At 36.8% G+C, this 14,642-nt stretch overlaps 1 protein-coding gene across 1 annotated transcript in view; it reads right to left on the bottom strand.

The window, feature by feature from the left end:
- COG5 (component of oligomeric golgi complex 5) overlaps nucleotides 1–14,642 on the bottom strand; it is a 194,212-nt gene that overhangs the window by 101,807 nt on the left and 77,763 nt on the right. Inside the window, exon 6 of the mRNA XM_019474575.1 lies at nucleotides 10,984–11,114. Coding sequence (XP_019330120.1) covers nucleotides 10,984–11,114 — 131 coding nt within the window. The remainder of the gene's footprint in view (nucleotides 1–10,983; nucleotides 11,115–14,642) is intronic.

Genomic DNA, 14,642 nt, shown 5'->3' with positions numbered 1-14,642 from the left:
TTCTCTAGGAGAATGCTGTGGGAGACGGTGTCAAAGGCCTTGCTGAAGTCGAGGTAGACCACATCCACAGCCTTTCCCTCATCCACTAGGCGGGTCACCTGGTCATAGAAGGAGATCAGGTTGGTCAAGCAGGACCTGCAATGGATTCTCTGGGAAAGGCATTAAAAGAGGTCATGGCACAAAAATATTTGTGGACAATCAGACAGTTTTCAGTTAATAAAAGCTTAATGACTTTAAGGTCTAAGCTATTTTCAGTTAAATATGTACAGCAAACATAGTTGTAGTAATATTACTGTTTACTTAAGTTAATTCTAACCCTTCCCAACTAATTTTAAGATGTAAAAGAAGGTAACAATTTCCAATTAGGTATTAGAATTTGAGCCAAAAACATTACTAAACACTTGTATTACCATACGTATCACATTAATATTGCACGAATTATTGAAGACTGATTAAATATGCATGTGTCTATCCAAGCAGGTTTTTCCTCAAAACGCAGTCTCCTGCTTTGTGCTATTTTCAATATTTGCTTGAAGTCAGTGCTTTTTAGCCTATGCCTCATATCAACTAATTACCAATTCCTTACACCACAGCATACTACCTGCCACCGAGGGAAGGGAAAAGGGAAGGCTGTTTCATGCTTCATTTGTTATTGACAACATCTCACTGGGGCCGTCTGCTTTGCAGTTTGACGTGGAACACGTGTCCAGCAGACGTACAATTAATAGCCAAGAGCACTAACAGATGATCAACAAGACACATCACTCTCTTGGCCAAGCCACCCAAACCCCTGAGCCAACACCTCCTCCAGCGGGGTGCAGGGGGTACTAACAGCAAAGGGGGCACTAACAGCAAATGAGGCGGCAGTTCCCGGTTCTGCTGTGCTTGCCTAAGCCACGGGGGGATCTGTGGGAGCATTTCAGACACAAATATAGGTCTCTCACATGGCAGGTGGCTGGTTCAGTTGGGGTCACAGGTTGGAAAACAATAGAGGTATAACAGCAAGATGGCCAATGTGAGGGGAATTCTTAATTTGGATGCTTTTGAAGATATTCTGAGGCCTAGGGAAACTGAAGTATAACGGCATACAGCTGAAGGATGGAGGAAGATAGGATGGCAGTATGCCCTAATCCTGAACACGTACATGTCTAGGTACTGCAACAGAAGCTGCTGCCATTGCCATCACCCCAGTGGAGGTAGTCAGGCAATCCTAATCTGGGAAACAATGATCGTTTCCTTTCTCAATTATCTGCTTTAATGATTTGAAGAAAAAAAAAATCCAAAGGACAGGAAAAAAAGTGTTCTCTAACCTGGGCCTAATTAAATTTGAAGGTTTTGTTGAAACTATAACCTGAATCATAGTCGCTAATATATTGTGACAAAATATCTCCCAATACTACCTCCTCACAAAAAAGAAAACCTGTGCATTTTGTTTGTTTTACTAATAGACACTTTGTAACTTCCATATCTGGTGCATAATAATCTTTCAACTTTATAAGGACCAAACCCAACCCTGAATATTGCACAAGTTTATCAGAAGCGGATGTGGAGTCAAATGCAGGTGAGGGTGCTGCATAGCTGCATGGCCACGTACCCATCCCAGAGCTGGGAAGGTGAACTCCTAGCAAGAGTTACTAACTGGGAAAGGCAGCTAATGGAAGGCGAGGGGCCCTTCAATGCCTAATTAGCTAGTCCCTTGTCCTCACTCCCACACCTGGAAACTTTCTGCTGGACATAAATTAAAGAACTAAAATTTACATTCATTTTACAATGCCTATTCTACTATAACTGCAATGTATTTAAAAAAAAAAACAATTACAGTTGCAGATATTACTGGGTGAGAAAATAGAAGCTTCCGGGATCTATTTAAGAAAAAAACGTTATTTTCCTAGGGGAAAAAAAAGCATTTTGATGAAACAAGGCCTGTTAAAAGGGGCCAGTGTTGCCTAATTGTTAAAGCATGGAAACTTGCAAACTCAAATACTTTGTTGAGAACCTTCCTGCTTACTTCTTGGCATTTAGAACTTCTCTGTATCTGCCCACCTGCGGAATGAGGTTTGCTAACACCTGCCTAAACCATCTACTACACAGTTTGTGAGGAATTTTCTAAAAGATGCTGCAAAAGTGCAAACCAGAACCATTAATAAAAGAGGATCATTATTCAGAAAGTAACATGTGACACAGGGTCCTCTGCAAATTTACAACAGTAAATTATATTCTAATACTGAGCAGGAAAGCTCTAGATATTACTTTTATTTGAAAATCATCCTTCCATTTTCAAAATGTTGCTATTTAACTTGCCCATATGTTCCAATAACTACAGCTCTCATGAGTCTTCTATATTAATGGTAGCTAAAAATAATCTTGGAATACGGATATTTGAAAAAGTTACTATTTGAACTACATTAGCACAGTGTAGCTCCATTCACAGGCCAAAAACCTGTTGCACTGGAATGAGAAACTATGACAAGTTAACTTGCTACTTCTTCCTCATTTTGCTTCTTTTTTCTTTTTGCTTTTTTTCTTTTTTGCTTTCAGTACCATCTTAATTTCCACATACAAAATGTTTTAAAGATCAAGCATCTTAAATGCTGGAGTTATAACAAATGAAAAGAGCCCAAGTACTGAGCAGTCAGTCACACGCTATCATTTGTACCTGCATTCACGAGGCCTCAGGTTACAGGCACTTAGATTCCTAATGGTTTGTAACAAGGCCTGCATATTTTTCCTCTACATCAATACTGGAGTTACATATCCATTAATTTCAAACAAAGAGGTATCTTCTAAATCTTGTTAATGTTTTTACACTCAAAGCATACCTTCTCTGATTTAGCAACATGACCTGTTAAGAAAGAGACGTCAAACATCTAATAAAACAACTACTACTACAGCTAGCATGTTTCCTTGCCTGTTCTTTGATTACCATCTTTTGCCATAGTCACCTATATAACACACTATGTATTCCACTACAGTTTTGCTGACTTTTCTTTCTGGCTACATGAAGTTCTTTCTTGTGTTGTACAGATGGTTCCAAAGAGAAAATATACCCATACAGTGTAATGCAGTGAGATGAAGCAATAAGATGACCTACGAGACAGATTTGGTTGTTGTTGTAAAACATTTAAAAGAGGCATTAACACATAGGAATGATTAATAGTTTCTCTTTTCCTGTGGATTTGGAAATACTTTTTGCACCTGTATAATAAAACACAGAACTAACACCTAAAGAATTATGCACAGAAACCCTTAAAGTAATTTTTTTATTATTGTTGTTGTTGTTACTACTGCTAGTAAAAACATTTTAATATGTGTTATGTCAATATTCCACCTTTCTTTTTTTATGCCCATTTTTAGCCCTTACGTGCAGAGGTTGCAAGCTGCAAAATAAAAGTGAACTATATTGAAGCCAGACATTCATTTTAGCTATTCCAAGATTCAAAACATTCTATCATCTGTTCCTATGGAAACTGAAAGGATATTCTAGGTTATATCAGTATCAGCCGATTATGTTGCAAAGAAATCTGTGGTTTATTTTAATCCATAGTTCAGAGGTATAAATTCATGCTTAGTGTTTAGCTTGGTGATTTTGAACTACTGAAGCACGGTTAACACTTCAGTTCCGTTAGATCATACTTTAAGATAAAATGAGCTCTTTTTAGACCTGAATAGTAAAAGGAAAATTTCATAAGGTTTTGTTAATCCCCATGAAGTTTACCATTCACATGCAGGTTATAACTAACACATTCTTGGAAGATATTTTTTGGTTGTTAGATGAGCCATACGTTGCTATATCACATCTTAACAGAATAGTTTAAGGAAGAAATAATTTAGATTTATCGAAAACTCCTTCTGTAGTGCCATGCACCAGATGGCCAGATGAAGGAATCTGATTTAGCAAGTTAACAAGATCACGAAAACCATAACCACAATATTGAAGATGAAAAATAAAACTGAATAATGCAACGTGAGTATGTTTCTGTGACAAAGAAACGTAAAGGTTAGGACAGAGTAAAACTTGTAAAGATATATAAACACATAAAGTGAAAATTCTCTATATGCTTACAGAACTATTGTCAAAGAAAAAACAGAAACTATGAGCTAGTAGGATCTTAATTAAACAGACTCAAATGCCATTGTGATCTTTTACAACGAAAGCCAATATGACAGCTACAACACGTTGAAATAAGTCTTCTCTGTCTACATTAGAATTACAAAAAGCAGTAAAATGGGTGGCTAACGTGAATTTAAATAAAAAGCTTTGGATCTCATCGTCTGTCTTCACTAAGCAAAACTAGATGATTTAAAGTTAACTATAGCTACCACCCTCTCCCTATGCCAAAAGTAGCAAACAGGTTTAAATTTTTCTTTTTACAGATAATACTTCAGTCTTCTTACTCTAGATTCAAGTAATTGACTTCAAACTGAATAAGCAAAAATGCCTTCCATTTCTATATCATATTGTAGTCAATTACTTTATTATGAAATAGCTGTCTCAGTCTAGTTTCCATCAGGATCTCCTCCAGGGAATCAAGGTTGTGGAATAATAAGGAATCACTAAGCAAAACTAGATGATTTAAAGTTAACTATAGCTACCACCCTCTCCCTATGCCAAAAGTAGCAAACAGGTTTAAATTTTTCTTTTTACAGATAATACTTCAGTCTCTTACTCTAGATTCAAGTAATTGACTTCAAACTGAATAAGCAAAAATGCCTTCCATTTCTATATCATATTGTAGTCAATTACTTTATTATGAAATAGCTGTCTCAGTCTAGTTTCCATCAGGATCTCCTCCAGGGAATCAAGGTTGTGGAATAATAAGGAAACATAACATCTACTGCCTAAAGTGTACTATATTGGTTAAATTTTTGACAGTGATGAGGTTAAATTCCAACTTCTACCTTTCAAAGTAGAAATAAATGTCAGAACAAAAAAAAAAAAAAAAGAAAGAAAAAAGCAATGACTACTCTTTGACTTAAAAAAAAAAAAGGTATACTCTGCGTATGAAAAACTCTAGTTTTTCCAGACTTTTTATGAGGATATCCTGCAGTATAGGGATGAAAAGATGACTGGTTGTGTGCCAAATTTGGAGAGGTTCTTTTTTCATATTTTTCTACTTTATTTGCTGTTATAATGATAATTTTGTAATTATGCATACAGATGCAGTTATACACATCTACATAATGGCAATCAATTCCACTGACATTTTGAAATACGTAAGGGCCTATATTATTTAAAAGGTATGACAAATATGATAGCTAATATGTAAAAGCAGCAAAGGGCAGGCAAAAACATCTGGAAGTTAAAATTTTTCTTTTGACTAGTGCAGTACATCAGTATGGGCAACATAACACATCCTAAGCTGAATGAACTAAAGATAAACATTAACAGGCCCACTACACAACCGTGGGCACATGAAGTGACATTCTCTTATGACATTAGACTTTGTTCTACAGTCAAGCATGTCTCCACAGAGCCGACAACTTTAGACAGTGTATTCATACACTTGCACAGCCCATTTTACTATAAAGCATTCAAATCTGAAGATGACACTAAACTAGCAAAAACTAGCAAGCATACTTTGATTTAAATCAAAGTGTTAAAATACCATAAATTAATCTAGAAAAATGGATGTTTCAGTGAAACATATACTCTTGCTAAAGTATGCAAGATTGAAAATGAGAAACTCAGGATCACAGGACCTTGCCCAGACAGTAGTGCTGCAAGAGCTATCCATGCCTTTGGCAGTAATAATTAGAAGTAACTCAAGAATGCAACATTATCATCTTTTTGCAAGTTTCACCAAAAAAGTGAAAAACGGAGCCCAATGCCAGCCATTCTTAATATCTGAATATCTCAAACACCTCCAAGGGCATTTGCACAACTGGAAAATTGTGCCACAGGATAATAAAGAGCATGTATTGTTTCAGATCCTTGACAATAGATTAAACACTGCCCTATGAAGGATTTAAGATTAATTTCACCAATCTTGCTGTAACACTGCAAGTTGTACGACATAAGCACTCAGCTCAGAGGACCCTGAAATGAAATAAATTATGCAACTTCTTGATGATCATGTCTGGAAAAATGGTCAATTACGTGCATATTTTCCCCTCCAATTCCTTGGGGATAACAAAGACCTATTGTTAGAGATCCTTGACACGAGATTAAATGCTGGTCTGTGAAAGACTTCAGATTAATTTCACCAATTTTGCCATAACACTGCAAGATGTACTACATAAGCACCTATCTTAGGGAACCCTGAACTGAGATAAATTAAGCAACTTCTTGATAATCACCTCCAGACAACTGGTTAGTTATGCAGATACTTCATCCTCCCATCACTTTTCTCAGGTGCTAAATAGCATTAGTCAAGAACAATTATGCATATACATCTACTTAATAATTTTTAAATGTGAAAAAAAAATGCTGTACTTGTCCTAGAGACGACAACTTAGAGGAAAGGTTCAGTATGAAAAAGAATGCAAAACAGAACAATTCACAAAACAAATTCTGCTCAGTGAGTTACAATATGAAAATTCAAAATGCCCCCAAATATGCTCAAAGTGGCAATAGTATAAAGATGTTACACTGAAATTAATTGAGACATTTTTGTTCAGATTGTATTGCTTACATATTTATCCTGTGTATACAAATCCAGCACTTGAACATCTTGCAGAAGTAGAGTTTAGGATTTATTTCTGTTGGGGGTTTTTTCCCCTCTTCTTTATTTGGTGAGGTTATAATTAGTAAAGCTCTTCATTTCGGGGGGAAAAAAAAAATCTATGTGTTAAAAAAAAACGCAGGCACAATTTAACATTCATTTGGACAAAGGATAGTTATTAAGCTTATACTTTATTTTTGCTCTCTCTAACATGATCAGGACACTTCACTACATGATCACCAGAACAATTTCAGTGAATTATCCGTGAATTTAACTCTCTCCAGATCCATGCTAGGCAGGAAAATAAATTTGCCCACACCTTAAATAAGGGAAACTGGGCGACAAACATCACATAATTTATCCAAAACCTTCCTTAAAAAAAATAGTCAGACACCTATAGAACACTCCAGGAGACAAAGAAGGAAAATTTTTACTATCTGTGGTCAAAGATACAGAAAGTTTCTGTAACACACAGAAGGACAAACTGTATTTAAGGTACAAACCCAAGGAAATCTGAGTTCTACTCTCATCTCCACACCATGTTTTGTTTGACCTAAATGGATATTTTATATTTTAATCAATCTTTAATGATACCATAGTCCTCATCATCTACATCCTAACTAATTAGTAAAGTTTGTATTGGTAAAGTCAAAAGCAAGAGCATAGGTTCCTAACCCATTTCACACATACGAGTACATACATGCAAAAATCCATCCTTCTTACACAGATGAGACCCATAACCATTGTTAAAGCAGTGAACTTAGTTCAGAAGTAGGGCTACTTCTTCAGAGGAGTAAAGATAGAGGAGATGGAAATGCATCTCTCTTCTGCGCACACATGACCTGGCTCCTAATGCTACCAACCTTATCATTACCTGATGGAACTAAGTTTGGGCATCCCTGGCTGTAAGAGGAAAGTCCCACACTAAGTATGACAATATATAGCAGAAAGGGTTTGAAGTGTGAGCTAAATTGCAGAGAAAGTTTTCTTCTTTGTAAGCATAGCACCCACAACACTACATCTGGCAAAACTGTTCTACCTGGAATTGAGCTATGGTAATCTTAACAAATTTCTCTTGTTCTGAGTTAATTTCTTATTATTCAGATCTGCTTTACACAATATACTGCTGTGAATAAAGGGGTGAAGCGGTGTCCAGAGCAAATCTAGATTCCTCTGCCTAGGGTTCATCCTGTGAGCAATAGAAATGCTGGGGAGGCTTCAGGCAGTTGCAAGGTGGATATATACCTCTTTTTTTCTTTTTAAAGCAGAAAACATTGCTGTCTCTTCTCTTAGAACAGTGACTTTATTGAAGTTCTTGATGTATCTCTGTTAAAGCAGCCTCTCCTGCTTTCTGTACTATCCGCCATTAACCTGCTTACAGCGTGAAGGAAAGCTACCAAGGTGTTTAGGACTAAACAGTAAGGACGGGGTTTGAATCCATTTTCTTGATACTGTTCTGTGGTTCATGAAAGAGCATCAATTTGTGCTATGTACACTAGGAGTGCGTAACAAAGCACACATGACAATAAAAAACCTGCCCGTAGCCACTGGTACCCCTGCTTGATCAGGTTTGCTGTTATTTGTATTACTTTTGTCAACAAGAGCAAAGAGGGCTTACTCTTTCTAAAAGGATTAGGAAGACAAGCGTGGTTGGCAGCTCTATGAAAGCCTGTTAAGTCTAGACACGCTGACAGGCACTTCTAGTTTATACCCAGATGGCAGCTTTAAAGATACCACCATGAACATGAGTGGAAGACTTCACTTCTGAAGCAGCCCATGCCTAATGCCACACTTCCAAAGGAAAACGGGAAGAGAGATTTCATTTCTTCTGAGAAATACACAAATGCTACAGTGATGGACATGCAATAAAAACGTGAATTACAATGCAGAGAAAAAGACAATGTATCCCTTAGAGGTAAGTATCTGCTTTCATGTGCTACTGCTGGTGGTTATTTCGGGGAATCTGGGCACAGCTCATTAGCATGTGACTTATACATCATTAAATAAATAATCAAAATAACAAAAATAGTTTCTTACCTAAACAAAGGAGATATATCAAAATGTTGAAAGGGGCAATTTAAACTTTTTAACTCTGTTCTTTTTGTCCGAGTAACTTCTAGCAGCTTCTCTGAAAAAAAAGCTGAATTCTAGAGAAGACATTCACCAAATTCTAATGACTTCTGCTTAAAAGGAGGTACTTGTAGTTTTACATTTTTTATGTATTTCCACTTCCTGCTTCTCTTCCAGGTGGACACTGAAATACTCTAAAACGGAGACGTAAGACTAACTTTCTTCTTAAGGCATTGCTGAAAAGTGCTAGATGAAATACAGAAATACAGCTCGCTGTTACGTAGGCAACCAATCTTGTGTTTTATTTACACAGCAGATAAAAACAAAGGTGAGAACTAAAACTGCAATTGCAAATATGAATATCAAATAACTGAAGAACCACCTGGACAAATACAGATGCACCATTCTCAAAAGTACAGACTTGGCTACCAGAATAGATACTAGCAGGAAGACAGCCTATCTGAGGAATTCTGTGGTACAAAACGCAGAAGAAAAGATGAATGTCCTCTTATGGGAAATCTCAGGGCTTGGAAGGTATAAATGTAAATCAACTTGTCAATAAAACACACAGCTACAATAATAAGAATCAAAGACTATCTGCTAGTCATATTTCAAATTCTAGATTTCTTGGGTGATGCCTGCATGCGTATTTTCTAAAGCACACTATTTTTCCAACATTAAATCCACGAATCATATCCAACAGCAAACCTGTGAAGCATACCCTAACACCTCTTCATGAAAACATCCCCACTTCTGATATGACTAAGCACTAATAATGTTCTTCCAAACAATCTTCCGTTTGCTGGAAACAGGCCCCTGGCTAAAGCACAACAGGCATATACTTTAATAATCTCTTGATTACCTGGATACAGCCTGGAACACCTAATAAATCTGTCTATTTTTCAAGTGGAGTGGGATTCATTTCCCCAGGGTTTCTTTGTCCGTTCTGTTTTAGTACTTAATATGAAGAGAAAATTATCAGAGAAGGTCAAATCTGACATGAAAAACTAGGAGTACACACTGATGAAGACTTTTGCTACATTTAAAATAAATGTCCACTTGCTTTTTCTTAGGCCCTATCTTCGTTCTGTCTTTATTTAACATTGCATATGCTTCATAGCTTATAACAAGCCCAATCACAGCTTGGCAACATGGTCAAATAGCCAGGAGTTTCAACATTTGAATAGTAATCAAGTAAAAAATGGGGTGTTTTTTCCTACCATTTTGCTCTCAGTAAATAGCCAAAGGTATTTACCACAATCATGACTTCTTACTGCAGAAAATTACTTGAAATGAGAGGTCTAAGTAAAAGTTTGAGACATACTGATAATTTTAATGCTCAATTATCTAACCAAGCCAATTTAATGAGGAGATTTTCCATTCTGTGTATGTTCTATTTTCATGTCAACCTTCAATACTATAAACAAATGCTATATTGACTTACAGGGAAGTTTAACTGTTGGTAACAAACAGCATAAAAATGTCTTCTTCTAATTCTCTTTGTTCTCTAATTTAAAATGCAAATTTGATAGGAACTTGTACTAGATTTTTCCTCTTACTGTAGTAATGGAGATTTAAAATACTTTTTTTTTTTAAAGTATACTAAAAAGTATAGACAAAAGAACACGAATTTTTAAAAAGGCAAGAAGACAGCACTAATGATACTACAAATAGTTAAATAATAGACGTAGCCATGTTATTAAAAATGTAGATAATTACATTTAGTATGGATGAATGTAATTATGCATACTCATTTTGATATGCCCTACAGTGAATATTTACCTCAAAGTTTAAAATGCCCTTTAAAGTTTTAATGGGAAATCTTTCAAATCGTTTCAATACATCACTGCACAGCTAAAAAGTAGAAATCTTCTTACAGTTTTAAGAAACTGCATTTTTCAGATTTATCTATAAAACTTGGCCATATTGGCAATGTAGTATACTGTGCTTAATGCAAAGTCCTATCAATCATCAAGGTTTTAGCAGTGTTTAGAATTAAACTCTTCATATCAGCACCTACTTTCTCCCAAATTTCAGGGTCAGATCCTGCAAAATTTTATTCTTGCAAATATTGTACAAGGCCAATTTTGTCAATTGTTTTGGATACTCTCATGTGTGAGAATTTCTCATGTAAGACTTTTTTCATGTTTAATCTCCGTTAGACAATGCTATATAAAACAAACGAAATCAAGCTCAGAGTACTTTTTACACTTCACTTTTGAAAGGAAGTAAAGAAGAAAGTGTATTTTACCTGAGTCTCCACACCTTGCTCAAGCAACCTTTTAGCTTGATTTTCCACCTCAAGCCGAGCTCTTGCAATAAAAAGCAGGTCATTTTCAATTACTTCTATTCCAGAGAGATCTATCCCTTGAGAAAGGTAATCTATAAAAGCAACAAAACATTGATAAAAATGACATAGCATAATGGAACATTTTAAACATGCTAAAACTTTCAGAAGTTACAGTTAGTTCCAAGGGACATTTTTGCATACAACACTTGACAACAGGGTACGCCAAAGTAATGTATTATACCAGAAAAACTGAAAATCAAAAGATTATTACCCAAAATCTGGATATTGAAGACATTGAATTTACTTCACTGCACTTCTCTAGACCCAGACACTGCGGAAGAGGTGCAGAGCATGAGTTCTAGAACTCCAAAATCTCAGTCACAGGGCAGGAAGGGGCATCTCTTTGTCCCAAAGGATTAACCAAATAATTAAACTTCTCTAACCAGATGTTTGAATAAGCATAATTTGCTCTAAGATCTGAAATTCCAGGTGTATTATAAGTTAATAAATTTAAATTACACTTCATATATTTAAATTGCACTTCTAAACATTTGGGATCAAACACAGAAGAATGGCAAGAAAAGAAAACAATATTCTTTTTTCATTTTTAATCACAGAAACATCCCAAAATTTATTATCATTGTGGAAACCACCATCAGTAGGGCATCTACAGATTACTGGGCTGGACTGGCAACTGCAGCAAGAAAATCTATTCAAACTCAACTTTTGTCACTGGCTACGTAGATTTGGTCAAATTACTTCATCTTTCACTAATAGCCACTTAGGAATGAGAGCACTCTAGCAAGTAGAAAACCCAACACTTCATCTCCCTTTCTCAAAGGAGGTTTGAATCTGTGACATCCTTTCTCCCAAACACATTCACTTTCTTTTAAAGGGAGTGACATTGTAATGCCCGCTCTTTGGACTATTTAGGCTTTTCACATGAGACAATTTTAGATATAAAATACAACCCAGGGAGCAAAAATGAGGTTTTCACACTCCCTGAGGTCCCTAACCTCTATGTTCCCTCCTGTTGGCTCTTTGCCTGATCTTACACTCCCAACCTAACCTAACTAGTGACCTGTCTTTGAAAAAAGGGCTGGAGGATGCCTCTTCCCAGATGACTTTGATTTGTTAGTGACACTCACGTGGGATGCAGGAACTGTATATTCAACTTCCTTCCGGCTAATGAAGTCCTACAGCTTAGACTGGGCTAGAACTCAAATCATTCAAATACTATGCAATTACACCCGTAACTATTTGCAAATCAAACCAACTATGGCCACTGCTCTGAAATCCATGTTCCTGGAATATGGAAAGCACGACCTGAGAACACCTACTGCTTTAGGCTCCTCCAAGAACAGACACACCTCTCCACTTAAAACTCTGAATTACAACATAAATTAGGTGGGAACCGGATGATTAAATTTATAAAGTGAACACTTCTGAACATGTCTGGGTGCCGTAGATTAGATCCGCAGAGAAATGTAAAAGCAGTCCTCCAAGAACAGACACACCTTAAAACTTAAAACTCTGAATTACAACATAAATTAGGCGGGAACCGGAATTTATAAATTTATAAAGTGAACACTTCTGAACATGTCTGGGTGCCGTTCCGCAGAGACGCAGAGAAATGTAAAAGCAGTTCCCCCCCCCCCCGCTTTTTATCTTTCTAGATTTAAATCATCCCAATTCTCCATGTCAAGGTAGCCAGACCTTTACACTACTGCTTATCTCCAAGATAACGCAGGATTACTCTCATCTACACATTTTTCAGCATTTTGCTCAATCAAGCAGGTCTTCCACTGCTTCTTTTGAAAGAACCAATAAAACTAACAAAATAATGACCAAGACATTTCAGCCAGTGTCAGATACTTCCTTCATAAGACAATGTTCCACTATTTCCACTTATAACCAGCCCACTATGACTCCCTAATAAAGTTTCCTTCCTTTTATGTTCTCCCAGCAAGTTTATTAAGGCACAGACTTAAATTCCGACTAAGCTAACTGAACTTTTAAATCTTTGCCAAATAACCTTTCACTTTAGTAGCCAATTATTTTTGTTTATTCACAATAAACTAATCTAAACCTCAGATTAATTTTAGCAACCACATGTTCACAACTGAACACAAAATTCCAAGTGAGTCACTTCACAGCTATGCAGAGAAGAACATCCCCGTACCTGCATATGAAAAACACCGCATAAGAAACCAAAACAAAAAGTTTAGAGAAGTACCGCATAAAGCTTAGTAAGGCATAAAGGAAATCAACTCTCTCAACAGTACAGTATGTCAAATAGGTTTTAGTCTACTAAGAATAGGCCTGCAAATGCTTTTGTCTGCATGCATTTGTTTAAAAATGGATCAGAGAAGTCAAAGGACAGCAGAGCAGCAGGACAGAAAACTTCATGCTGCACAGGCAACTAATGAAGCACTATGTGCAGGCACGCTTACAAAGCTGCTCTTGCTAGGGGCTACAGCAGCCACACTTACCCATTACTTCCCTGCAACTTTTTGCTGTGACTAGCTGCTTATCTACAGGTGGCCTTGCATACGAGCCTATTAAAACTAATATTAAACTCCCACCAACTTCAATTACTAACTTCAGTGAGCAAGTCTCTTGAATGTGAAAACTAGTTTTCCGACCCCTTCCTCTCAGCTGCACAGGAAAAAAAAAGTGCAAAGAACTACCCACAGACCCCATCTACTGCCATAGTAAACTCTGAAGTAGTTTCTTGGCAACATGAGATTAAAAAAGGTGCAAATATCACCAAAGACTTACAAAGCCCACAAATACAAAATCTGCTGTGGAGTTCACTTCAGTCATAAAATCATATTCCGCAACCCCAGGCTGCTTAAACAAAATAAAATTAAAATACGGTTCTGATCTCCTAAATCCACAGAAAAATCTTTGAAGAGAACTAAAAAAAGAGACTGTTTCTCCCTGCTGTATTTTATCTCAAAGTCTAAATTAAGCCATTTCAAGTGCCAAAAATCTAATCCTTCTGATGGTTTTAAGAAAGGAACAGAAAGACCATGCTGCTTTGGCTTCTCCAAATACCTCCATCTGTGCCTCAGACTGGCAGCCACCTCCTGCTAAACTGCCAAAATCTGCAGCTTCGTTCCAAATTTCCTGCAATCCTAACAAAATGCTTTGGGACAATGCATTTCAGGAAGACTTCAAAACAGAGGGCCTTTCTGTGGGTTCAGTGACTAGACATGCTGCTATGGATGCTCTTAGTTGCTATTCTAACCAGTAGGAAGCCCTAGCAATCATACACTGTTTTCAAAAGAAAAGCAGTTTTCATAAGGACAGCAGGTCTACATCAGAAACACCTGCAAGTGCTTTCCTGCCATTCCTATGTGAGAGCAGAAGCTGCAACACAGGCAGAATATGCGCCTTTTGATAGTTTCTATCATCTAAGCAGACAACATAGTATTAGAAATCTCTACACTTGCAGAAGCCCTAGCAATCATACACTGTTTTCAAAAGAAAAGCAGTTTTCATAAGGACAGCAGGTCTACATCAGAAACACCTGCAAGTGCTTTCCTGCCATTCCTATGTGAGAGCAGAAGCTGCAACACAGGCAGAATATGCGCCTTTTGATAGTTTCTATCATC

This window comes from Aptenodytes forsteri, unplaced genomic scaffold (assembly GCF_000699145.1).
Source record: "Aptenodytes forsteri isolate BGI_AS27 unplaced genomic scaffold, ASM69914v1 Scaffold137, whole genome shotgun sequence".
NCBI lineage: Eukaryota > Metazoa > Chordata > Aves > Sphenisciformes > Spheniscidae > Aptenodytes > Aptenodytes forsteri.
The sequence above is the reverse complement of the archived record's forward strand: the minus strand, read 5'-3'. Positions and strand labels throughout refer to the sequence as shown.